A 27,887-nucleotide genomic window follows, 5' to 3' on the forward strand; every position below is an offset into this window, starting at 1 on the left:
CTGTTTTGAAAATTGTTTTTTCGTATTCCTTGTATATTTGTTAACGTTGGCATCAATATTTTTGTGTTTCCTAGCAATGTTCAGTATACTATCCCTATCCGTATACTGATACTATACTAAAGGGGAATCTAAGCCGTTAAAAAATCATAGACGTATCAACCGAAAAGTTTCCGAATTACAGTTTCTCCAATTTTGTCTGGCGTATTAAATTGTAATCCTGGTACCTTTGATAACTATTTGCACCACTGGGTCGATACCACTGCTGGTGGAAAATTCCCGAGGGTATCACCAGACCAGTAGTCAGTACTTCAGTGTTAGCATGAATATCAATTATATGGTCACTTTTATGAATTTCCTGTTGACAAAATTTCAATTTTTTGAAAAGCTAAGGATTTTCTTATCCCAGGAAAAGATCACATTGACCGTATTTTGGCTCAACGCTTTGGAATTCTGGGTCCTCAATGCTATTTAACTTTGTACTTGTTCGGCTTCATAACTGTTTTGATCTGAGCGTAACTGATGAGGGTTATGTAGACGAAACGCGCGTCTGGCGTATTAAATCATAATCCTGGTACCTTTGATAACTGATTGTCTATGTTGTTAAAAACGACACGTTTGACTATGCTTTCGCCGTGAAATTGGAATGTTATTACCTTAACATGTCAATGACAATATCGTAAAAAAAAAAAATCGTGTTTTTTCTTTATAAGGAGGTGGACAGGGTGTACTCTCTCCCGACTCCCACACCCCAGTCTCCCACTTAGTTTTGGGTGGAGTTCGTGTTGTTTATTCTTTAGGTTTCTATGTTGTGTCATGTGTGCTATTGTTTGTCTGTTTGTCTTTATAATTTTTACCCATGGCGTTGTTATTTAATTTAAATTTATGAGTTTGACTGTCCCTTTGGTATCTTTCGTTCCTCTTTTTCTTTCCAACCTCCCAGTCTCTCGCTTCCCACTTCAAATTTCCCATCTCCGATTCTATAACACCCTTTTCCCCCCACAAACTAGAGACGATCCTTGTATATGGAAATCACTGTCCGAAATGCAGAATACCAAGTGTTTTTCATAAAAGCTGTCACATATAGAATTAAATGCTCTCAGGCGTAGCCTTGATACGATCGCAAAGGGGTCAAACCTTGAACATTTGGGGCAAGTATGGACACAACATTCAAGCCTACATTTACTACAGCTCTGAATTTGGATTGTGATTAAATATTTGACACATCATAGGTTTTTTACACAGAATGAGTGTGGTCTAAGGACTTAAAAAATGAAATTGGAAATTTACCAATACACGTTATCGCTAATCCCGGCTTAACCGGCAGCTTGAACTTTTATTTCTAAATATTTTTAAATATTGTTTAAAAATGGCTGTTAAATAATCAGACTGCTTATAATTAAATAGTACCAATTCTTCAAATTCTGTCGGTACTTTTTCAGAATGGTGATATTTCTCCAACATTGAAAGTGAACGAAGCATGGACGGCAGGATATTCTGGTAAAGGTATTATTATAGCAGTATTGGATGATGGGTTACAGACAGGCCACCCTGACCTTGCTGCCAATGTCGTGAGTAGTCGCCCTTACTGTTATTTGTAGAAACTTTAATCATATGTTACTTATAAGACGTCAGCAATATGTTTTAATGTCAGAAGGAAACTAATACACCATAGAATGCTATAGCAAACGACAGAAAAACATGAAAAAGCGTGTTTGGAATAAACATATACATCATGGATGTTTGGAGTAAATATGCACATGTACACCATGGATGTGTTGGTTACACGTCAAAGATAAATGAAAAAGACAATTTATTTCATTGCATTCCAATGCTTTAACAAATGTTATAAAAATTGTGAGAAGATACGAAAGTGCTTTTCAAACTCACAAGTCGAAAACGAACTGGGCCATGTTTAAAAACGAAAAACAACGAAAAGACCAAAAACTTTGAAAATAAAACCATAACAGAGAAACCAAAAGACCGAAAAACGGTTAAGATCACAGGTGCTCCAGAAAGGTTAAATATCGCCGATACGTCATTTTTTGTCAATTAAGAGATGCTACAAAGTCATCTTATAAACAAGGATTAGAATTTTGTTCACCACACGTCCGCTTTGTATACATTAGACTTATTCATGACGCTCGAATAAACATAAAATGCGAAGTTCATTTAGAATATAAGACCAAAAATTCCCAAAGGTTCCTCCAATTGCAACTAAGGTAATGTATTCCGTGGGTTGAAAATCCAAAGTTATTCGCCACACTTTTGTAAACAGGTAATTTACAACTATGACCATATATATGATAATATTCTGGATAAGTGTAACCTTCTTATAAGAAACCTTTAGTAGTAGTGGCATCGATCCAGTGGTTGTAAATTAAATCATCATAATTACGCGCGATTAAAAGACCTATCAGTTACACTAGGAAAAAGTGATTAACCAGTGTTGAACAAATTATCACCTCGTGTGTAAATTTACCCTAACACTTTCTTTCAGAGACATTTGTATATATCTTAAAATAATGAATTTATCTTTTTTTTCCCGGACACATTACTGATTTATTTAGAAAAAAAATGTGAACATTTATAGAAAGCACATACAATCGGCGGAAAACGTTCACAAATTTGTCTTAAAATCTAACATAGATCTCTCATTCTAAATGATATCGTTTTCATTAACAAAACTATGTTGCTGATACGTATTCATCGACACTGATGAGTCTTTTCTAGCCGGAACACGCGTCTGGTGCAAATACACAATTTCAATCCTGGTATCTATGATGAGTTAAGCCATAAATACAGTACCACCAAAAGTTAAGCACCACCGAAATATAACTGGCAATATTTTTTTTAATTATGGCAAAAAAAATAATAATGTTAGGTTTATGAATTACCTTTAACATACTCTAAGAAAATTCATTACGACCAAACAAACCCCGATAAAGCAGTCAAGCAACCTCTTATCAAAGTTCATCTTCTCGTTTACAAATACACTGTTTCCTCAGGTGTTCGTACATTGGTCCGTCGACTCCATAGAGGCAACCGAAGAGCAAGTGGTGGTTTTAAGAGACATGTACTTACAAACAGGCACTCTTCCGTCAGGTTTCAATGGGATAATGACTATCTACTTTTACTTTTACTGCCAGAAGACGATATAATACGAATTTCGCGGGGAAGCAAAAGGGCCTATGACCAACACAATGTTTGCACAAGGACTGCATTCAGTGCTGGTGGTGTTCCAGTACCGGGTTGCTTCTTATACCGTTATAAGCTTGGTATGCATATTCTGCAGGGTAACATAAACGAACAGACATACAGATATTTTGTGCCTCAAACATTGAAGTCCCTCATTTTAATAAATCCTCACCTGCCTCAACATTGCCAAGACCCTTGTACATGGACGACAACGCTAGACCACACAGGGCAGGGATTTTAATTGAGTCCAAAGAGCAACAAGCCATTTATACTTTATTTGGCCTTCCATGTCTCCATACATAAACCCTATCAAACATGTCTGAGATGCCAATGGTGGAAATCTCAATTGCACAGATCCACCTTCACAATATATTATCGAATTAAAAGTGGCATTTGTTGTTTAATGCAACAGATTTACTCAACAAAAGTTTTGAAGGCTTGTACCGAGAAAGATACGTCGTGTTATGAATCTGTATCGGAAAATCACATGAATTTTGTTCACGTGAAATTCACATGAACAACTTTTATTTTTTTTAAATTAAGTTAAATCATGAAAAATACCAATTTCTTTTATTTGAAAACTTCACGTGAAATTCTTGTGAAATTGTTCACGTAAGAACCATGTGAATCTCAATTCACGTGGAATTCACATGCATTATGTTCACGTGAGATTCATGTATAAGCTCGTTTGAGGTGAATCTCACGTGAAATTATTTACGTGAATTTCATGTGAGATTCATGTGAAATTCACGTGAACAAATATTACCTGTGTACCACAATTTTTATATCTATAGATATTTTTTTATGCAGGATACTGTCAATGATATCAACATTTATAAAGTAAATAACAATCCTGATCCTGAGCCGGGATATAGGTAAATAAAGACAACAGTAGTATTCAGCGGTTCGAAATTCACAAATCGACTGAAAAAAAAAAAAAAATCCGAATAACAAATTAAAACTGAGGGAATCACATCAAATACAAGAGGAGAACTATGACATAGCAGAAACACAACACTTATATGTTACACACACAAAAACGAATAAACGGTTTATTTATCATTGTAGGGTATACAAAATCAAAGTAGGTACCACTGTAATTATTTGAACAGAAAGCACAATTGAATGTTTATATCATAATTATAAAACATGTATTCAACACTCACTTAACATATGCATATGGACCTAAGACATTAAAAACAAAATGTGTCTTTGTATGCATGCCTAAGTCAGGAGTGGGTTATATAATTATTGGCATTGGTTACTGTTTGATGTTCGTTGTATTTTGCCTGAATTAAGCCATGTAAAACCTCAGTCCAACATTGAGGAAAGGATTTAGGATACCTCTAACATGTTAAACCCCGCCACATTATGCATGTATATGTCTGTCCTATGTCAGTACCCTGTAATTCATTGGTTGTCGTTTGTTGACTATGCGGTATGTGTTTTGCTAATTGTTAAACGTACGGTGACCTAAAGTTGTTAAGTTTTGTATCATTTGGTCTCTTGTGGAGAGTTCTCTTAATTGGCAATCATACCTCATCTTTTTCATAGGCCGTTATTTGTTTCTTTTGAATTAAAACATTGTTTGTAACTTTGTAACAACGGGCCTGTTGTCTTTACGGTATAGAATTTTGTTCTTCTTTAAGTATGCAATATACAATCAAACAGGCATTACAGCTCTCTTGTGTACACTCTCATAGACAAATAACAAACTGTGTGTAAGCTTTAAACTCTTGTGTAGCCCCACTCTCATAGACAAATAACAAACTGTGTGTAAGCTCTCTTGTGTACCCCCACTCTCATAGACAAATAACAAACTGTGTGTAAGCTCTCTTGTGTACCCCTCATTTTCATAGACAAATAACAAACTGTGTGTAAGCTCTCTTGTGTACCCCCACTCTCATAGACAAATAACAAACTGTGTTTAAGCTCTCTTGTGTACCCCCACTCTCATAGACAAATAACAAACTGTGTGTAAGCTTTAAACCTTTGTGTACCCCCAACCTCATAGACAAATAACAAACTGTGTGTAAGCTTTAAACTCTTGTTTACCCCCACTCTCATAGACAAATAACAAACTGTGTGTAAGCTTTAAAGAAACAGTTTTACATCCTGTAATCCCTTTGTTCAACTTAGAATCACAAATAATTCATAATTTTTTTTAGTCTCTCCCATAAGATCATTTGAAGAAAATATGCAAAATCGAATTAAGTTACCCGGGCTTATAGTTATAGGTGATTTTTATTTTAAAGAATACTTAGAATCATATTCAAAACAGTGTGGTCCTGGCCATTGATTGACGACCTAAATTAACCAATTGACTGGGACAGATTAGATGAACGTTTGTCGGTAACAATTACTGCTCACTATGTACTTGTTAAAGACACTGAATCTGTGGGGTCACCAAAGGTTCTCAACACCTAAATAAAGCATTTCGAAAAACGAATCCGGAATAATACGGAATAAAACATAAAGGTTATTCCTGAATAATTTTTCGAATTATTTTATTATTAAAGGCGTTAAGAACCTTTGGTGACCCCACAGTTTAAATTCTATAATAAGTAAGGAGTGAGCAATGGTCGTTACAGACAAACGTTCACCTAATCTGTCCCAGTCAATGGGATAATTTAGGTCGTCAATCAATAGCCAGGACCACACTGTTTTGAATGATTCTAATATAAACATGATAAAAAAAGATGTGGTATGATTGCCAATGAGACAACTCTCCAAAAAAGACAAAAAATGAGTTCATGGCATAAATCCTTTCTTTTATAGCTTACTTAACTTATAAGTTTTGATCATTGTGTAAGTCCGTACTGTGACATAATATTTTTCAAAGCTAAATAATTTGATCTTTAATTAAAAGTTGTCTTATTGTCATTCATACTACATCTTAATATTTCAAAATGCAGATTTCATTTATTTATCATTAAATGACATTATCAAGATTCTTATTTACAACGTATTAGCTACGTTTGATGACGTGTGTTTCAACAAACAATTCACATCTACATGGGTACCGACTGTTCGCCTCTTCTTGTCGACTCGTTCCTATATTCATATTTTGAGGCTGAGGTCAAATAGGAACTTCTAACAAGAAATAAAAAAAAGAAAGTCAGCAGTATCCTTTAACTTAACTTTCCGCAATAAAGATATTGTTCTCTCACTAAATAATTCAACATCTGTTGTCGATTTTGAACGAATCTATCCCAACAAACTTGAGATAAAGGATACAACAGATACAGTCATGTTTCAATTCTTTACCTATATCTTATCATTGCCAATAATGATCGGTTAAAAATAAAACTTAATGTCAAAAGATGTCAAATTCTTGTGTATAAATTGTTTTAACTACCATCCCGTTCCATTTCCCCGTTCCCGTGACCTACCAAATAAGATGTAAAGAAGTATTATCAATGGAAACACGACGGTTATCCCATGTGGAACAGGTGTGCGTTCCCTTCTGAAACACCCGAAAGCACTCCTAGTTTTTGGTAGGTTCCTGTTGCTGAGTGTCTTCTATGTTGTGTTTAGTGTACTGTTGTTTTTTGTTTTTTTTGTCTGTTGGTCGTTTTCTGTTGTAGCCATAATGATAATTTTCCTATCATGAATAATATTGAAAACAACACGTTATTAATTTCTTGCGTCCGAAGCGCTTTTCTGGATTTACCTTCATCAGGAACGCTCAAAGCCAAACATTTGAAATCCGAAGATGTATAAGTACCGAAACCGTTGAAAAGCTGTATGTCAAAAAATACCTAAAATAATAGCCAAATTCATCTAAAGTCAACTTTGCCTGAGGGAGTTGAAACCTTAGTTTCTTAATAATTTATAAATTTATAAACGGACAATTTTAGTAAAGTTTGTTAAATCATGTCAGTACCGAAATACTGACTACCAAGCTGATGATACCCTCGGGGACTGATAGTCCACCAGCAGAGGTATCGACCCAGTGATGTTTGCATGCCCCTTTAGTAATCTTGGCCTCTCTTTTATCATTGTTTTTATCACCGCTCAGGTGCGAATTTAGGGGAGTGCCCAGTGGACCCGCCCCCCCCCCCCCTTTTTGGGAAAATCTTGTATTGCTTATATAGGGAAGCACTAAAGCGTGATTGGAGCGGGACCCCTCTTAGGCAGTCAGAGGGTCCGCACTTGTGCAAATTTCTAGATCCGCCAGTGCCCGCTTACATTGCCGCAATTGAGTATTTCTGTTTAAACTTAATGAAATTATTCTTATTTGAACCAGAGAGGTCAATAATGAAACGATTTTATTGACTTTTCAAAAGAAAAAAAGCCACTCATCACAATACGGCGAACATCTTTTTATCAGTAATATACTTATCGTTGAATATCAGCGGCTAGGCAGGATATAAAAGTGTAAAGCTAAAACAGGTTTGAACAGCTTTACTGCAAAACATCAACTACCAAACTAATGATCTCTTAATAACTGAATTGAGCGAATGAAAATACATTGTAGCCGTTTACGTTGAACTTCAATTTTGCCTATATCACTGGTATTAAAGAGATAATGGTAACTGCAATTACGATTATCCCAATATGGCGACGGTAGATATAGGTAAAATCTTTACACTCATTTTTCATACATGTTGTATGCTTTTGTCAATAGTTACTCAGCTGCAAGGATTATCTATACCATTACATCATATTTGAATCGTAACGGTGCACTGGAATTGTCTAAGCGCTGTGAAAATAGCCGTTGAAAAATTCGGGATGATAATCGTAACTCTATGGTATTTTTCTTCTTTGATAATCGTAATTTTCTTAATAGGATAATAGTAACTGAAATATAATAAATGTGTCTTTCAGCATTTCAATGGTATTTTGAGTGTTAAAAATGTAAATGCCCAGTTTAACGATGACATTAACGCATATCAAAATAAATGAAGAAACTTACAGGTTAATATCTAGGATAAATTTACCTATATATCTCTATATCTCTATTTGATGAGAAAAAGGATGGATAAGCTGTATCCCATATTCCAAAAGTGCAATCCTTTCAATTCATTGCTCAAAATGAAAGTCACGTATACCACATTTTCATATGTCATATGTTGTTGCCTCTTATATCACATTTATACTAAAATTCTGTGCGAAATGAACAAAAGTTGCCGTCAATAACTTTATATATCGCTATTTTGTATAATTTAATTTTTATATCATGCTTCTGGCTTGAGATGGAAAAATTATCGCTAGAAACTAACGAAATTAACATTGAAATTGACAACTTCGTCATAGGTAAAATAGCGATAAACAGATTCTCATTGGTCATCTCAACTCGATTGCTTTTCTCACTTTCGCTGTACCAGCTCAAGCGAGAAAATCAATCTCGTTGAGATAATCAACGATAATCTATAAAACTGCATTATCGGATTTAGTGTTCATATCTGACACCCCCCCATATCTCCCTTTTCCTTATAATTCAATAAATTCAGCCGTCCATATTTTTCCCTTGGATTCACTTTTTTCTATTTTATACTGATATAATATATGATTTTAAAAATTAAGTTCAAATGTTTTGATCAAATTATACCCATGTATTTTAGGACGTTTCTTTAAACAGTGCAATGGTTAAGGATCTAGAATTGTTACCAGTTTATTGTTACTATTGTTTATTGTCACTTTTTTATTTTACTTTTGTTTATGGTTTCTTTTGTTTTTTTGTTTTTATTAGCCTTACCTATAGTCTTACAAAGCATTTGACAGACGGAAAAAAATAATATGTATATTGATAAATTACATCAAAGGGCATAACATGTAGATCATCATAGTCGGTACTGGTTTAATTACAAAGATTTTTATAGATTATGAAACAAATATTTTGTGCTTCAGAAAAATGCATGAAAATTAGGTAAGGCTAATTTTTGTTTTCATTTAATAGAAAAGTACTAATTATATGGCAAGCATGCAAATACAAAAATGTTCCTTGTTTAGTACCTTCAATATTTTTCTCTACAATATCTTCCATGCATATGTATGCAGCATACTTTTCATATACCGAGTATTTATGAATTTTTAATAAGTTTGTTTCTTATTTTGCGGAATATGCGTTATTTAATTCTCAACTTTGCAGTCATTCTTTGAATAAGTATTTCTTGTAAGAAAATTTAAAGCCACATCAATTTTATTTCTTGATTTTCGGGCTTTTGGCCAAACTATAAAAGAACACAAATCCATGTTTGTCAATGAACTCCACGTTACTTAATTTCATAATACACAAAGAATCCCATATAGGGCCAATCTTTCTCTAGTCTTATATAGCATTAAATGTTTTAAGAATGTCATATTATCATAATTCAAAATTAAATTTGTGTTTTTTATAGTTTATATCTGAGATACTGAAATTTCAGTGACAGTCATGAAGTAGCCAATATAAATAAGAAGATGTGGTATGTTTGCCAATGAGACAACTTTCCACAAGAGACCGACAGGAGTCATCATTAACAAATATAGGTCACCGTACGGTCTTCAACAATGAACAAAGCCCATACCGCATAGTCAGCTATAAAAGACTCCGAAATGACACTGTAAAACATTTTTCAAAGTTATCCCTTGTTCATTATAACTTTTAAGTTGTGATATCATCCATGAAAAATTATCGAAGTGACATGAAAACTGTAGCAACTAATTTCTCGTCAAACGGTTTTTGACAAATACTAAATATCTTTCCTACTTCGTTATGGCATAATAGGGTATGTTCTAGAATTAAATCAGCAGTGGCTTCCCGGGGGCAGAAATAGCACATATAACCAACCGCCTGCAATAAATGAATCTAAACAATATTAACTATATTTACTATTTACTTCAGGATAAATTAATTTTTGTTTACTGTCTTAATCAGAAATCTGATATGAGGTGACACATGCGTGTCGCTTGACAATTATTGTCATGTATCATAATTTCCATCGCTCATTCACATATTTTGTGGTATACCTAGTGTTTGGAAATTTCTGTAAATTAACAAAGTTCGTGTTTTCCCATTTCCAAATTTCTTGAAGCTTGTGCACCCTTCCAATTTTATGATATACTAGTATGTAGCTGTTTTCATAAGAACTATTTATTATATATGCATAAAAAGAAATGTCATAAGATGTTGGTACGTTTCGTAAATAATTCATCGCCATAATTTCATAATATGCTATCAGATTTACGTTTTTAGTGTTAATATCAATAAAACAGTTTCCAGTTACGATTATCTTTTTTATTTTTAGATACTATAATTACGATTATCTTTTTTCCGAGTTACGATTATCATCCCGAATTTTTCAACGGCTATTTTCACAGCGCTTAGACAATTCCAGTGCACCGTTATGATTCAAATATGATGAAATGGTATAGATAAACCTTGCAGCTGAGTAACTATTGACAAATACATGCTACATTTAAGAAAAACGAGTGTAAAGATTTTACCTATATCTACCGTCGCCATATTGGGATAATCGTAATTGCAGTTACTATTATCTCTTTAATACCAGTGTATATGTAATCTTCTACAGCAATAAACGACAATCACTGAGTTTAAAGACTCCTAACGTTCATAATGATTACTATCCTTATGACTTTTTTCCACTGTGTGCTTTATTCTCTATCGCCTTTGGAAGGTTTAAGATAAAAATGAGAATGGAAATGGGGAATGTGTCAAAGCGACAACAACCCGACCAAATAAAAAAAACAACAGCGGAAACTACTTGTAACAAATTAAACAATCAAAGAATAGTAATAAAAGCACTACATATTGTACCTTGTTATTTATTGTTATTTATTGTATATAACCCGTTAGTTTACGGATAATCGTACTACACCCGATCTTCAATTTGCGGGTTAAAGTATTATCCAGTATTATGCATTCTCGCAAAATATTGTCAAATATAGTTTAAGTTGAAATCTTGAAAGTAAATACCAAATACAAGTTGAAGAGACTGAACATTGTTGTCAACATCATGTACTCACTGAAAGAAAAGTATAACACAAATACTAGGTAAATTCAAAGAAAGGAAGATCCTTAACACTACAAAAAATGAAGAGAACGAGTGACGATCAACACACATATTCCTGACTTGGGACAGACACTTTTCGAAAAAATTTTAGTAAAAAAAAAAAGAAAAATATCGAAACAAACAATTAAAATACAATTTTTAACAAATTACTCTTAACGTAGGTCTTAAAGAATATGAGTCTCAGAAATTCTGACATAAAACAGTACGTATTTTGAAATATTTCAGTCATGGAACAAAGGTTAGTGGACTTATAGGTGCAGTGAAGGATAATAATTTATGTATAGTTGGCGTGGCTTTTAACTGTACTCTCATAGGTGAGTTCAAACATTAAACTATTGCAGCACATGATATGATAGTACATGTAGTTAGTTCTTACCTTAGATTTTGTTGGGGTTCGTGCTGTTTATTCTTTAGTTTGTTATGTTGTGTCGTGTGTACTATTGTTTTTTTGTTTGTCCTTTTCATTTTTAGCCATGGCGTTGTCAGTTTATTTTCAATTTATGAGTTTGACTGTCCCTCTGGTATCTGTTGTCCCTCTTTTACAACATAGCATGTGCATTATGAGGGGAGGATGTGGTTATCCCAAGCATAAAAACATAGCCGTATTTGACACAACCTTTTTCAACTTTTGATCTTCAGTGCTGTACAACTTTGTTCCTCCTTTTTTTTTTACTTTCGATCTTTTATATCTGGGCGTCACTGGTGAGTCTTGTGTGGACAAGGCGCGTTTTTGGCGTATTGAATTTTAAACCTGATGCTTTTTTGTTATCTATTAATCAAGTGTTTCTTTGTCTAATATGTTCTCCTATTTATTTGTATTGCAGTCCTGTAATATTATGTTGTCAATTCAATGTTATATTTAACATTGCCTTTAAAGTGCGAGGTTTAGCATGCCACAAAACCAGGTTCAACCCACCATTTGTTTCCTTTAAAAATGTCATGTACCAAGTCAGGAAGATGGCCATTGTTATATTATTGTTCGTTTCTGTGTGTGTTACATTTTAACGTTGCATCGTTTGTTTTCTCTTATTTTTGAGTGTAAATTCACATTGCCATAAGACGTGTCACGGTACTTGTCTATCCCAAATTCATGTTTTTGGTTTCGATGTTATGTTTGTTTTTCTCGTGGGATTTTGTCTGATGCTTGGTCCGTTTCTGTGTGTGTTACATTTCTGTGTTGTGTCGTTGTTCACCTCTTAAATTTAATGCGTTTCCCTCGGTTTAAGTTTGTTACCCCGATTTTGTTTTTTGTCCATGGATTTATGAGTTTTTAACAGCGGTATACTACTGTTGCCTTTATTTACACTCTAGAGGCATTTATATCACATTTGTTCTTGGCGAGGGTTATGTTGCTTATAGTAGTATTTAGTTTTTTATATTGAAGTCATTTTTTACCAACCGATCAGGGTTTTTTTTTACATGAAAAACATGAAGTTTTTAGTCATTTAAATCAAACAAATACCTGACAGTATGTAGTTGTGAATTTCTCATTTTAACGTTACATAGCAGATTTAAATGTACGATTATGACACTGGTCGTCGATTGTTTGCTTTTCACAGATGGCTCTTTGACATTGTCTTGTTTGGTTTTATAATAGTTATCAAAGGTACCAGGATTATAATTTACCCCAGACACGCGTTTCGTCTACATAAGACTCATCAGTGACGCTCATATCAAAATATTTATAAAGCCAAACAAGTGCAAAGCTGAAGAGCATTGAGGATCCAAAATTCCAATAAGTTGTGCCAAATACGGATAAGGTAATCTATGTCTGGGATATGAAAATCCTTAGTTTTTCGAAAAATTCAAAGTTTTGTAAACAGGAAGTTTATAAAAATGATCACATTATTGATATTCATGTCAACACCAAAGTGTTGACTACTGGGCTGGTGATACCCTCGGGGACGACACGTCCACTAGCAGTGTACTAAATTATAATCCTGGTACCTTCGATAACTATTCACACCACTGGGTAGATGCCACTGTTTGTGGACGTTTCTTCCCCAAGGGTATCACCAGCCCAGTAGTCAACACTTAGCCGTAATTCAAGGCAAATTGAAAGTAATTCATATGAAAATAGTCTTAATTATACATTACATTAAATTACTTTCAAATAAAGGCAATAGTAGTATACCGCTGTTCGAAAGTCATAAATCATGAGAGACAAACAAATCCGGGCTACAAACTAAAACTGAGGGACATACATCAAATATACATTTGAAAGAGGAAAACGACGAAACAACAGAAACACTTAAGAGCAACAAAAAAAACCGACAATGCAACACACACAGAAACGAACTATAAGATAACAATTGCCATTTTCCTGACTAGGTATAGGACATTTTAAGACAAAATGGTGGCTTAAACCTGGTTTTGTGGCTAGCCAAATCTCCCGCAAAAACATAGGACATTCACTTTGGCCTATTATATTTGTTGCAATGTCCGTTTTCAGGGTTATATTAAGATTGTCTTACATTATCTGATTCCTTAAACTAAAACTATCTGGATTTGACATAATTTGTATGTTACTGTAAACTTTTTATACCCAAATAAGTTGAAATAACTAAATTACTACTTTAATCATAATTTTGCATTTTTTTACTGAGTTCTTTTATTAATTCTTTTCGTTGTTGGAAATTGAAATTGATATGTTGTACTCATTTATGTCTTGTAAATGTTCTATCTATTATAAAAAAAAAAAAAAAAAAAATCACAAAAATACTGAACTCAGCGGAAAATCAATTTGGAAAGTCCATAATCACATGGCAAAATCAAAAAACAAAACGCATCAAAAACGAATGGACTAGAACTGTCATATTCCTGACTCTTCATTATATCATTATCGACTCTTCCACAATCCCTCACTCGATAGTACTATTATATCATTATCGACTCTTCCACAATCCCTCACTCGATAGTAGTAGTGTTCAACTACCCTTCAATATACTTATACACATACAGTATGTTTACAGCTTTTGTCTAGCTCCAAAACACCTGATTTTTTTCCTTTTCAAGGAGTTCGGATATTGGGAGACTTGGCTATAACAGACGCAGAGGAAGCTCAAGCTCTTTCTCATTATCAATCGCATGTTGATATATACAGCAATAGCTGGGGACCTCCCGATGGAACAGGGTTTGTAGGTCCGAAATCAATCACCAAAACAGCATTTCAAGAGGGAGTGACTAATGTGAGTTCTAAAGCAAGCTAAGCCTGAATGGGTACAACATAACAAAAATTTGGAATCATTAACAAATATCAAGCATTTCAGAAAACTAATATCAGTCATCAGTAAGATGTCAAATGATTCTTATCTTGAAATTTGTTAGTTAAACTTAAACAATAATCTTGGTCGTAATACAAATGATCACAAATCAGCACGTTGATAAATATTTTCAATATTGATGTTTGGGATGAGGAATATCCTTACAACTGTAAGATTCCTGTACTAAAACCTGAGTTACAGGAAACAACTGATGATAGGGAAGCATTCCTTGGTTTTTCATTAATGCCTTCTGGGAACACTGTCCTCAACTTTCTAATAACAAGAAAACAGTTAAATCACATAATACTGAACTTAGAGGAAAATCAATTCGGAAAGTTCATAATCACATGGCAAAATCAAATAACAAAACGCATCAAAAACGAATGGACACTAAGTTAAACTGTCATATTCCTGACTTGGTACAGGCATTTTTAAATATAGAAAATGGTGGATAAAACCTGGTTCTATAGCTCAAATCTCTCACTTTAATGAGAGTCTTCTCAAATTCCGTTATATTTACATTGATGCGTTAAATAAACAATAGAATAGTCAAAATATGGGTACATCAGTCATCATCGTATAACAATTTTAAAAGAAACAAATTAACAGAACACAAAAACATCTACTATCTACGAATACATTGATTGATTTGAGTGTCTGATTTGAGAAGCCCGAGCAAGTATGTCAGCCCTTGAAGAACTCTCGTTGTGGTTTATGAAAGTGATAGTTAGTTGTTATGTCATGGACGCTACAGAAGATATGCAACATTCTGGATTTTGCAAGTTACTAGAATTGTGTATGGTCCCAGTTGAGTTGCAAATAAATATTTGTGTCTTCAGTATTTCTTGGCAAGTCACATTTTTCTCAGGAACTACAATACAAGGATTTCTGAAATTTGGTTTCAGGATTTATATAAGTCAGCTATACCGTGTGATGCGTTTTCAGATTCATCACTCGACAACTTTCTGTTTACCGAACACTTGCATATTTTTACACTATTAATATTATCCACTTGCGGCGGGGGTATCATCAGTGAGCAGTAGCTCGCAGTTTCACTTGTTCCTCCTCCAAACATCAATATTGAACAAAATACCAACGTATGGATTCGTGATAATGTTAGACTGGACAACTACGTAAACATCTAGTTAAACGAGGATACAATAACAACATCATTGATACAACTTTTGAAAGATCAAACAGAACTAGTCGCCTAGAACTGCTGGAGTACAAGGCTAAGAATAAAAGAGTCACCTCTTGAACTCACTTACAATGCTGAATTTAAAAATGTGTCAGCAATTGTCAATTGTTTATAAGCATTGGAAAATTATAGAAAATGACTCAAATTTGAAAAAAAGGATGTTCCTCACGACCAGTCATGGCCTACCGAATACCTAAAAACTACCGTGATAAATAAATGACATCTGTTTTAACCAAGCAACCTACTCCACCTCACCTCCTAATGGTCGTAATGAGAAAGGCGAGGAAAGATACAAGCAAGATAAACAATAATTTAGTACACATCATCGTCCTTTTTTATCTTGTAATATTGGCCAATGGACGTTGCAAACTTCAACCTCCAAATCTGTAAATAATATTGAACTTCATCCAGAGGAGTAGGTCCGGTAAAGGCCGATTTCGGCTTCAAATTTCAGGTTCATCTAACGAAATATTTTTGACACTTTTTAAACTATTAAGTCTCTATTTCAATTGATTCAATTAGTTTATGGGAAATATTTTAACTGATTTAGTCATTAAAATCGCTCCGATTCAGGCTTAAATATGAAAAATCTATCAAATATGCAAAACATCGTAACTTTTCAGATGGTTTTTGTCAAAAATGAAAGTGGCCGCATCCGTGTGCATCCGCAACCTTTATACTATATATGTTATGTTTCATCATCAAATACAACTTACATTGCAATATTATGAACGACCACGAATGCGGCCACTTTCATTTAAGACGGAAACCGTCTAAAATTTAACTAAAATGCTAAAATTGTGAAGATTTCAGTAATTTATCATGACTTAATGATGTTAGTTCCCGATATATGTGCAGTGTATTGTAAAAAAAAAAGCTCATATTTGTGTAACAGAAGCATTCTACTTTCTACTTCAATAGCTAAAAGATTACATTTTCACAATTTTTTAAAACTGCTATATTTTGGGACCAAAAAATGGGTCTTACTGAACCTACTCCTTTTGACATATTCTCATGATAGCTTGTCCTTTTTTTTTGAAGTGTTATGGGTTCTGGTTTGAACTTGATTTCCTCTCCAGTTTTAAAAGCTTATGATATGTCTAACAAAAATGTAACATATGACAAAACTAAGTATATACAGAAAGTAGTTTATTGAAGAAACTATAGCGGGCACAAGTAAGAGTATTATAGACAATCGGTCATTTAGAATGTATAAGAAAACTGAAAACAAACATAAAAAACAAATAAACAAATATATCGCCACAATATGGCTCATATAACATTGTTATGTTGCTCATATTTAGATATTTAAAGATAGTAAAGTGGCAATTTTTGACAATAAAAAACCCATTGACGACTTGTTAATCTAAAAACTAGCACTTTTTATATGACATAATGGCAACGAAGTACCAGGCTTTGATAATTGTCATTATAATGGCAAAGGTAAAATAATTGTTCTCATCATACAATCATGTTTTTCCTCCTTTTATGATTCAGTTTTTAGTTATACCTACTTTATCATAACTCTTTGCTTCAATAATGTTAGAATAAAAGAACATGGGCGTAGAGTTACTCAATTCAATCTGTTCTTTTAAATTAAAACAAGAATGAGTCCCCAGTACACGGATGCCCCATTCGCACTTTCATTTTCTATGTTCATTGGACCGTGAAATTGGGGTCAAAACTCTTATTTAGCATTGAAATTGGAAAGATCATATCATAAGGAACATGTGTACTAAGTTTCAAGTTGATTGGACTTCAGCTTCATCAAAAACTACCTTGACCAAAATCTTTAACCTGAAGTGGGACGAACGGACGGACGACTGAACGGACGGACAGACGAACGGACGGACATACGGACGAACAGACATAAGGACGCACAGACCAGAAAACATAATGCCCCCATATTATCGTAGATGGGGCATTAAAATAATGTCATTATAATAATAAAAGACTATGACATACAAATACATCGATCTGATACTAGAATATCGATCCCCTTGCCATATTCACCTGATTTATTTTAGCTTTACCAAGCGAAGCAAGAGTTGTGTCCCTCAGATTGTCCAACTTCCGGTGTTCGTTTGAGTTGAACTACGTGTATCTCGAAATATTTCTCTGATCCGGCTGACTTCAACATAAAGAGAGTCGATTGGACTTCAACTTCATAAAAAAAAAACTACCTTGACCAAAAACTTTAACCAGAAGCGGGACGAACGGATGTACGGATGGACGAACGAACGAACAGACCAGAAAACATAATGCCCCTCTACTATCGTAGGTGGGGGTATACAAACAAATTCACACATTAAATCAATCTCATTGCCTTGTGTTATAGCTAAAATATTCAGTTTAAATTAAATGCAAAGGTTTGATAATCCACAACTCTCCCTAAACTACAATTATTATTATGCTAGTTGTCTTGTTTGTAACATTAGTCTTCGCTATACATCCATCCTCGTATATGTAATGCGTATTCAGTAAGATATTCAATTCATTATAAATGCAATGATAGGTTCTGCAAAGATAATCGATTCGGGTTGAAAGACGGAAATGTTACTTGGAAAAAGGTTCTCCTGCATATATACAAGTATTTTACTGCGTATCAGATCATCTGAAAACAGAACTCTTCTAAGAATTGATGCTGGGATTTTTTTTAATCTGAAAAGAGCATGGCCCTCTCTTCAAACATGCTACACGAGGCACCATATTTAACGTCATAATATAGAGACATTAAAGTCACATTGAGAAGGGAAATGGGGAGTATGTCAAAGCGACAACAACCCGACCAAAGAGCAGAAAATGCCGAAGGTCACTAATGAGTTTTCAATACAGCTAGAAATGCCCTCCCGCACACAGAGGCGTGCTGCAAGTGGTCCCTAAACAAAAATGTATATAAGCTTAATGATGATGGAAGTCATACTAAATTCCAAAATATATAAAAAAAAAAGAAATTAAAACTAAAAATCATACAAAACTAACAAAAGCCAAAGGATCCTGACTTGAGATAGGCGCAAAAATGACTTCTAATTTATAATTCCTGAGAAACTTAAACTGGCGCACCTCCTTATCATGTTTTTATTTCCCCGACGGACAGGGAAATTATGGACTAACAAAGGACATAAACTACAACGCACCGCAACATACAAAGATAAAACCATATTGACAATCCCTATAACAAATTGGATTGTCAAACAACAACGTGAACACAACACAATACACCTGAATGAAGAAACAACGAACATTGATATAAAACCTCCAAAATTGAGTCTACGATCAAGGGAAGAAAAACAAATGGACGTGAAACAGTTAAATCACTTCCCTCATATACTGTATAATAACCCGTCAGTTGATACGCTAAATATTGATGAATTAATATAGTATGCGCACATGAACTCCTGAGTGTCTATTAGTATAATACTTATTATATATATTGCCCATAAGAAATAAAGCATAGTGCACATTTTATCAATCTAAATCTTATTTACATGCTACAGGGAAGGAATGGCAAAGGTTCTATTTACATATGGTCGGCAGGTAACGGAGGTACGACAGACAACTGTAATGGTGACGGCTATGTCAATAGTATTTATACAATTGCAATTTCTAGTGTACAGATAGGTAAAAATGCATGGTACTCTGAAGTATGTGCCCCTGCCTTAGCAGTAACATATGGTGGTAGCGAGGAAGACAGATTTCTCGTAAGTTTTCTGTTCCATTACAAAGATATTAATATCCTACAACCTTCAACTATAAATAACAATTAGAAAGTTAATATTTCCCCGACGTTAACATTAAAACCTGTTGTACTAGATTTTCCAAAATTGAATACCGGTGTTTTTATTCAAAATCTTTTAAGTTTTTGAGAAACATTGTTTGGTTTAGGATTTAATTTAAAATTTATTCTATGCTCACTAAGATCTTTTTCTTTCTCGTACAAGTGAGAGGTTTAGCTAGTCGTACAATCTGGTTTAATCCACCATTTCCTACATTAGACAAAGTCAGGAATATGATATTTGTTGTCCATATGTTTGATGTGTTTGAGCTTTTGATATTGCCATTTTATTAGGGACTTCCGTTTTGAATTTTCTTTGGAGTTCAGTTATTTGTTATTTATTTTGAATAATGAATTAACTGCTGCTGACAAAATGTGCATTCTACGATTCACATTACAAGTAGATGTAAGTGATTTTTAGCGCAACATACCGGTATGTGTTTCAAACCTTTTTTGGTAAAATCACACACATAGACTACAGAAGCATTCATTTTATCTAAGACACTAACACTTTCTTTTAATAGAGAAAGGATAAGGCTATTTCATAGATTACTGCAAGCATTGTAGACTTTAACATTTTACGAGGGAATATATGTATGATAACAGGGATAATATTCGTCTAGAAGTTTGAAAATCTGGTTCCAATATAATTTTGTCACTGGTGACTTCGATAATTTGAAGCTAGGTTTGACATATCCCTAACCCTAACCCTATCATAGAATATAACATGCTGACTTTTTGTTACATGTTATGGAAACACTTATGTTGCTGTCATCAACATGATCAACAGATAATGTTTCCGTCAGTGATGAACAAATCATGTTTCTGCCAGTGATGAACAAATCATGTTTCTGTCAGTGATGAACAAATCATACTTCCGTCAGTGATGAACAATTCATGTTTCCGTCAGTGATGAACAAATCATACTTCCGTCAGTGATGAATAAACATGTTTCCGTCAGTGATGAACAAATCATACTTCCGCCAGTTCTGAACAAATCATGTTCGTCAGTGATGACCAAATCATGTTTTCCGTCAGTGATAAACAAATAAGGTCAGTCAGTGATGAACAAATCAGGTCTCCATCATTGACGAACAAATCATGTTTCCGTCAGTTTTTGAAAACTTACATGTTGAAAAACACAAGGATATATGGCCGAAGTCAGATTTGGAACAACTTTATGAAAGGAGTAGACTCGGTGATACCCCAAAATATGGCGTTTTGACAAAGCTTTTAAATTGTTAATTTTTGAGTTATACATTTAAATGTAACATGATTTTGTTACACAAATATGGGCTGTTTTTGATATACGATGGAAATACATCGGGTACTTACATCATTATGTCGGCATGCAAAAAAACTGTTGTCCTCACATTTTAAATATTTTTGATAATCTTAAGACGGTTTTGTCTAAAATGGAAGTGGCTGCACTTGTTTATTCTTAATATAATACTTTATGTTGACGTATTTAATGATGATAAATAAAATATTTAAATTTTGAAAGTTAAAACGATTGTGCGACCACTTCTATTTTTAGAAAAAAAAGCATCTGAAAAAGCACGTTTAATGGCATATTTGATAGATTTATCATATCAAAGCTTTAATTTGAGCGTTTTTAAATGACCAATATTTATTCAATGGTCAAATTTTTTACACTAACTAATTCATTCAAATGAAGGAGATACTTAATTGTTTAAGAAATGTAAAAATTCTTTTTGTGGATGTGATAATATGTACTTCGAATTTTAGGCCGAAATTAGCCTTTACCAGACCTTCTCCATGTTGGTTTTCAATGCTTTTTCACGTATTTATCAATTTAATTAGCATTTCAATGATTGTGATTCGAACGGCACTGATCAGTACATAGTGTCCACGTAACATCTTGTGTACAAATTAACAGCCTCGTATCATACCTTTTTTTTTATACCGATGCAATGCGGCGTTAAACTTGTTTCGACCAACCTTTTTAGGCTAGTAAATTATATTAACTATTTACATGTATGAATGAATGTTACGGGGAGAAAAAAAACAATACATGAGCTACTAAGATGTAACAGTAACAAAATCAGCCATCTTCATCTTCCCAAAGATAGAGTTTTTAATTAAAAGAAACCAGTTAATATTGATATTAACATTTTTGGAAATTAATAAAGTGCCATTTTATGTAGATCTGGAAAATTCCTTTAGTGGATTGCATTTGATAGTATACCGAGTATTAAAGTATTTGTAGCATTCGATTTACGTTGTTAATATAAGGTATAAAAACAGCATGTGGATCCAATAGCTTTGGTACATAAATCATTTCAAAAACTGTTTAATATGCTAATGCTTTATGCATACCGATATTTTTGGGCTCTTTGATCTATGCATACTGGAAAGATTGGATATATTCTTGACTTCATTTAATGATGTAATTCAAACTACTATTTATGTAAATGAAAAATAGGAAACAGTCAATTATTTGTTTCTAAACATCAATGAAAGTAACAAGGATAATAAAATTGAGAAGGGAAATGGGGGATGTGTCAAAGAGACAACAACCCGACCATAGAAAAAGCAACAGCAGAAAATCACCAACAGGTCTTCAACGAAGCGAGAAATTCCCGCACCCGGAGGCGTCCTTCAGCTTGCCCCTATACAAATATATAATAGTTCAGTGATAGAGAACGCCATACTATAAACTCCAAATTGTAACCAAGAAACTAAAATTAAAATATTACAAGACTAACAAAGGCAAGAGGCTCCTGACTTGGGACAGGCGAAAAAATGTGGCGAGTTCAACATGTTTATGAGATTTTATCCCCCCCCCCTACATCTAGCCAATGTATAACAATACGCACATTATAATTCAGTTCAAGAGAAGTCCGAGTCTGATGTCAGAAGATGTAACCAATGAAAATAAACAAAATGACAATAAAACATATATAACAACAGACTACTAGCAATTAACTAACATGCAATCCAAAGACTTCAATTAAACTGATTGAAAAATTGTGATTTCATCAGGCACACTCCTTCCCGTTATGGGTTTATTATCATACCATCATAAAATATATGAGAAAAACATAACCCGTGTCATGCCAACAGCTGGATTTTGAATAACTGTGTTTAGTTCCGATGCAAAGACCCTATAAATGAATCAATATTAACGCCAAAATATGCAATTTTTAATGAACGTCATCATCTAAAAATGGATAATTAACGATAGGAACTGTTTTTTTATTTCTAATTTAGACAACAACTACAACGTTATCAGACTGTACAAGTGATGGTGTCCAGGGCACGTCGTTCGCAGCACCAATTGCTTCTGGTATAGTGGCTCTTGCACTCGAGGCTAAGTAAGTATATTTATCGCACCGCGGGTAAAATATCATGTTGTGATTGGTTTAACGCCGTCACGTGGTGACCCCCTATGAGACCGTAGGGGGTTAGGCAATATCATAGGGGGTTCGTGACGCGGTAATGGTGACGTCATCTATTAATGTTGTTGTGTTTTTTGGGGGTTTTCCCCACAAAACGCAGCAGAAAAAGTCCAGCGTGCGATAAATTCGTTATACGGTTAACTACTGACCCCCTACGGATCCATAGACGGTGAATAAAATCCATAGGGGACTCGGCCTCCGATCTCACCCCCTATGGATTTTACTAACCCTCTATGGATCCGTAGGGGGTCAGTAGCGATCCATATAACTTATAATCGTTGCTGGAATATGCAGGTCATCAAACACTAGAAGTTAACAGAATTATCAGAAACTGGTACAGGAAAACTATGTACCTGTAACCGCTACTACCAGTGTTGCTAAGACTGTCAAGGCGAACAAGTACTTTATACAAACTATGTACCTGTAACCGCTACTATCGGTGTTGCTAAGACTGTCAAGGCGAACAAGTACTTTATACAAACTATGTACCTGTAACCGCTACTACCAGTGTTGCTAAGACTGTCAAGGCGAACAAGTACTTTATACAAACTATGTACCTGTAACCGCTACTACCAGTGTTGCTAAGACTGTCAAGGCGAACAAGTAATTTATACAAACTATGTACCTGTAACCGCTACTATCGGTGTTGCTAAGACTGTCAAGGCGAACAAGTACTTTATACAAACTATGTACCTGTAACCGCTACTACCAGTGTTGCTAAGACTGTCAAGGCGAACAAGTACTTTATACAAACTATGTACCTGTAACCGTTACTACCAGTGTTGCTAAGACTGTCAAGGCGAACAAGTACTTTATACATTTGCTACACAACAGTGTTGCTAAGACTGTCAAGGCGAACAAGTACTTTATACAAACTATGTAACTGTAACCGCTACTACCAGTGTTGCTAAGACTGTCAAGGTGAACAAGTACTTTATACAAACTATGTACCTGTAACCGCTTCTACCAGTGTTGCTAAGACTGTCAAGGCGAACAAGTACTGTTTACAAACTATGTACCTGTAACCGCTACTACCAGTGTTGCTAAGACTGTCAAGGCGAACAAGTACTTTATACAAACTATGTACCTGTAACCGCTTCTACCAGTGTTGCTAAGACTGTCAAGGCGAACAAGTACTGTATACAAACTATGTACCTGTAACCGCTACTACCAGTGTTGCTAAGACTGTCAGGCCGAACAAGTACTTTATACAAACTATGTACCTGTAACCGCTACTACCAGTGTTGCTAAGACTGTCAGGCCGAACAAGTACTTTATACAAACTATTTACCTGTAACCGCTACTACCAGTGTTGCTAAGACTGTCAAGGCGAACAAGTACTTTATACAAACTATGTACCTGTAACCACTACTACCAGTGTTGCTAAGACTGTCAAGGTGAACAAGTACTTTATACAAACTATGTACCTGTAACCGCTACTACCAGTGTTGCTAAGACTGTCAGGCCGAACAAGTACTGTATACAAACTATGTACCTGTAACCGCTACTACCAGTGTAGCTAAGACTGTCAAGGCGAACAAGTACTTTATACAAACTATGTACCTGTAACCGCTACTACCAGTGTTGCTAAGACTGTCAAGGCGAAAAAGTTCTTTATACAAACTATGTACCTGTAACCGATACTACCAGTGTTGCTAAGACTGTCAAGGCGAACAAGTACTTTATACAAACTATGTACCTGTAACCGCTACTACCAGTGTTGCTAAGACTGTCAAGGCGAACAAGTACTTTATACAAACTATGTACCTGTAACCGCTACTACCAGTGTTGCTAAGACTGTCAGGCCGAACAAGTACTTTATACAAACTATGTACCTGTAACCGCTACTACCAGTGTTGCCAAGACTGTCAGGCCGAACAAGTACTTTATACAAACTATGTACCTGTAACCGCTACTACCAGTGTTGCTAAGACTGTCAAGGCGAACAAGTACTTTATACAAACTATGTACCTGTAACCGCTACTACCAGTTTTGCTAAGACTGTCAAGGCGAACAAGTACTTTATACAAACTATGTACCTGTAACCGCTACTACCAGTGTTGCTAAGACTGTCAAGTCGAACAAGTACTTTATACAAACTATGTACTAGTACCTGTTACCGCTACTACCGGTGTTGCTAAGACTGTCAAGGCGAACAAGTACTTTATACAAACTATGTACCTGTAACCACTACTACCAGTGTTGCTAAGACTGTCAAGGCGAACAAGTACTTTATACAAACTATGTACCTGTAACCGCTACTACCAGTGTTGCTAAGACTGTCAAGGCGAACAAGTACTTTATACAAACTATGTACCTGTAACCGCTACTACCAGTGTTGCTAAGACTGTCAAGGCGAACAAGTACTTTATACAAACTATGTACCTGTAACCGCTACTACCAGTGTTGCTAAGACTGTCAAGGCGAACAAGTACTTTATACAAACTATGTACCTGTAACCGCTACTACCAGTGTTGCTAAGACTGTCAAGGCGAACAAGTACTTTATACAAACTATGTACCTGTAACCGCTACTACCAGTGTTGCTAAGACTGTCAAGGCGAACAAGTACTTTATACATTTGCTACACAACAGTGTTTCTAAGACTGTCAAGGCGAACAAGTACTTTATACAAACTATGTACCTGTAACCGCTACTACCAGTGTTGCTAAGACTTTCAAGGCGAACAAGTACTTTATACAAACTATGTACCTGTAACCGCTACTACCAGTGTTGCTAAGACTGTCAAGGCGAACAAATACTTTATACATTTGCTACACACCAGTGTTGCTAAGACTGTTAGGCGAACAAGTACTTTATACAAACTATGTACCTGTAACCGATACTACCAGTGTTGCTAAGACTGTCAAGGCGAACAAGTACTTTATACAAACTATGTACCTGTAACCGCTACTACCAGTGTTGCTAAGACTGTCAAGGCGAACAAGTACTTTATACATTTGCTACACAACAGTGTTGCTAAGACTGTCAAGGCGAACAAGTACTTTATACAAACTATGTACTAGTACCTGTTACCGCTACTACCGGTGTTGCTAAGACTGTCAAGGCGAACAAGTACTTTATACAAACTATGTACCTGTAACCGCTACTACCAGTGTTGCTAAGACTGTCAGGCCGAACAAGTACTGTATACAAACTATGTACCTGTAACCGCTACTACCAGTGTTGCTAAGACTGTCAAGGCGAACAAGTACTTTATACAAACTATGTACCTGTAACCGCTACTACCAGTGTTGCTAAGACTGTCAAGGCGAACAAGTACTTTATACAAACTATGTACTAGTACCTGTTACCGCTACTACCGGTGTTGCTAAGACTGTCAAGGCGAACAAGTACTTTATACAAACTATGTACCTGTAACCGCTACTACCAGTGTTGCTAAGACTGTCAGGCCGAACACGTACTTTATACAAACTATGTACCTGTAACCGCTACTACCAGTGTTGCTAAGACTGTCAAGGCGAACAAGTACTTTATACAAACTATGTACCTGTAACCGCTACTACCAGTGTTGCTAAGACTGTCAAGGCGAACAAGTACTTTATACAAACTATGTACTAGTACCTGTTACCGCTACTACCGGTGTTGCTAAGACTGTCAAGGCGAACAAGTACTTTATACAAACTATGTACCTGTAACCGCTACTACCAGTGTTGCTAAGACTGTCAAGGCGAACAAGTACTTTATACAAACTATGAACTAGTACCTGTTACCGCTACTACCAGTGTTGCTAAGACTGTCAGGCCGAACACGTACTTTATACAAACTATGTACCTGTAACCGCTACTACCGGTGTTGCTAAGACTGTCAAGGCGAACAAGTACTTTATACAAACTATGTACCTGTAACCGCTACTACCAGTGTTGCTAAGACTGTCAAGGCGAACAAGTACTTTATACAAACTATGTACCTGTAACCGCTACTACCAGTGTTGCTAAGACTGTCAAGGCGAACAAGTACTTTATACAAACTATGTACTAGTACCTGTTACCGCTACTACCGGTGTTGCTAAGACTGTCAAGGCGAACAAGTACTTTATACAAACTATGTACCTGTAACCGCTACTACCAGTGTTGCTAAGACTGTCAGGCCGAACAAGTACTGTATACAAACTATGTACCTGTAACCGCTACTACCAGTGTTGCTAAGACTGTCAGGCCGAACAAGTACTTTATACAAACTATGTACCTGTAACCGCTACTACCAGTGTTGCTAAGACTGTCAAGGCGAACAAGTACTTTATACAAACTATGTACCTGTAACCGCTACTACCAGTGTTGCTAAGACTGTCAAGGCGAACAAGTACTTTATACAAACTATATACCTGTAACCGCTACTACCAGTGTTGCTAAGACTGTCAGGCCGAACAAGTACTGTATACAAACTATGTACCTGTAACCGCTACTACCAGTGTTGCTAAGACTGTCAAGGCGAACAAGTACTTTATACAAACTATGTACCTGTAACCGCTACTACCAGTGTTGCTAAGACTGTCAAGGCGAACAAGTTCTTTATACAAACTATGTACCTGTAACCGCTACTACCAGTGTTGCTAAGACTGTCAAGGCGAACAAGTACTTTATACAAACTATGTACCTGTAACCGCTACTACCAGTGTTGCTAAGACTGTCAAGGCGAACAAGTACTTTATACAAACTATGTACCTGTAACCGCTACTACCAGTGTTGCTAAGACTGTCAAGGCGAACAAGTACTTTATACAAACTATGTACCTGTAACCGCTACTACCTGTGTTGCTAAGACTGTCAAGGCGAACAAGTACTTTATACAAACTATGTAACTGTAACCGCTACTACCAGTGTTGCTAAGACTTTCAAGGCGAACAAGTACTTTATACAAACTATGTACCTGTAACCGCTACTTCCAGTGTTGCTAAGACTGTCAAGGCGAACAAGTACTTTATACAAACTATGTACCTGTAACCGCTACTACCAGTGTTGCTAAGACTGTCAAGGCGAACAAGTACTTTATACATT

General features: G+C 35.2%; 1 protein-coding gene across 1 annotated transcript in view; it reads left to right on the top strand.

Moving 5' to 3' along the window:
- LOC134709910 (furin-1-like) overlaps window positions 1-27,887 on the top strand; it is a 70,001-nt gene that overhangs the window by 20,941 nt on the left and 21,173 nt on the right. Inside the window, exons 4-9 of the mRNA XM_063570035.1 lie at window positions 1,440-1,568; window positions 4,006-4,070; window positions 11,439-11,527; window positions 14,229-14,401; window positions 19,172-19,375; window positions 22,684-22,787. Of these exons, the coding sequence (XP_063426105.1) occupies window positions 1,440-1,568; window positions 4,006-4,070; window positions 11,439-11,527; window positions 14,229-14,401; window positions 19,172-19,375; window positions 22,684-22,787 (764 nt within the window). The remainder of the gene's footprint in view (window positions 1-1,439; window positions 1,569-4,005; window positions 4,071-11,438; window positions 11,528-14,228; window positions 14,402-19,171; window positions 19,376-22,683; window positions 22,788-27,887) is intronic.

This window comes from Mytilus trossulus, chromosome 3 (assembly GCF_036588685.1).
Source record: "Mytilus trossulus isolate FHL-02 chromosome 3, PNRI_Mtr1.1.1.hap1, whole genome shotgun sequence".
Lineage (NCBI taxonomy): Eukaryota > Metazoa > Mollusca > Bivalvia > Mytilida > Mytilidae > Mytilus > Mytilus trossulus.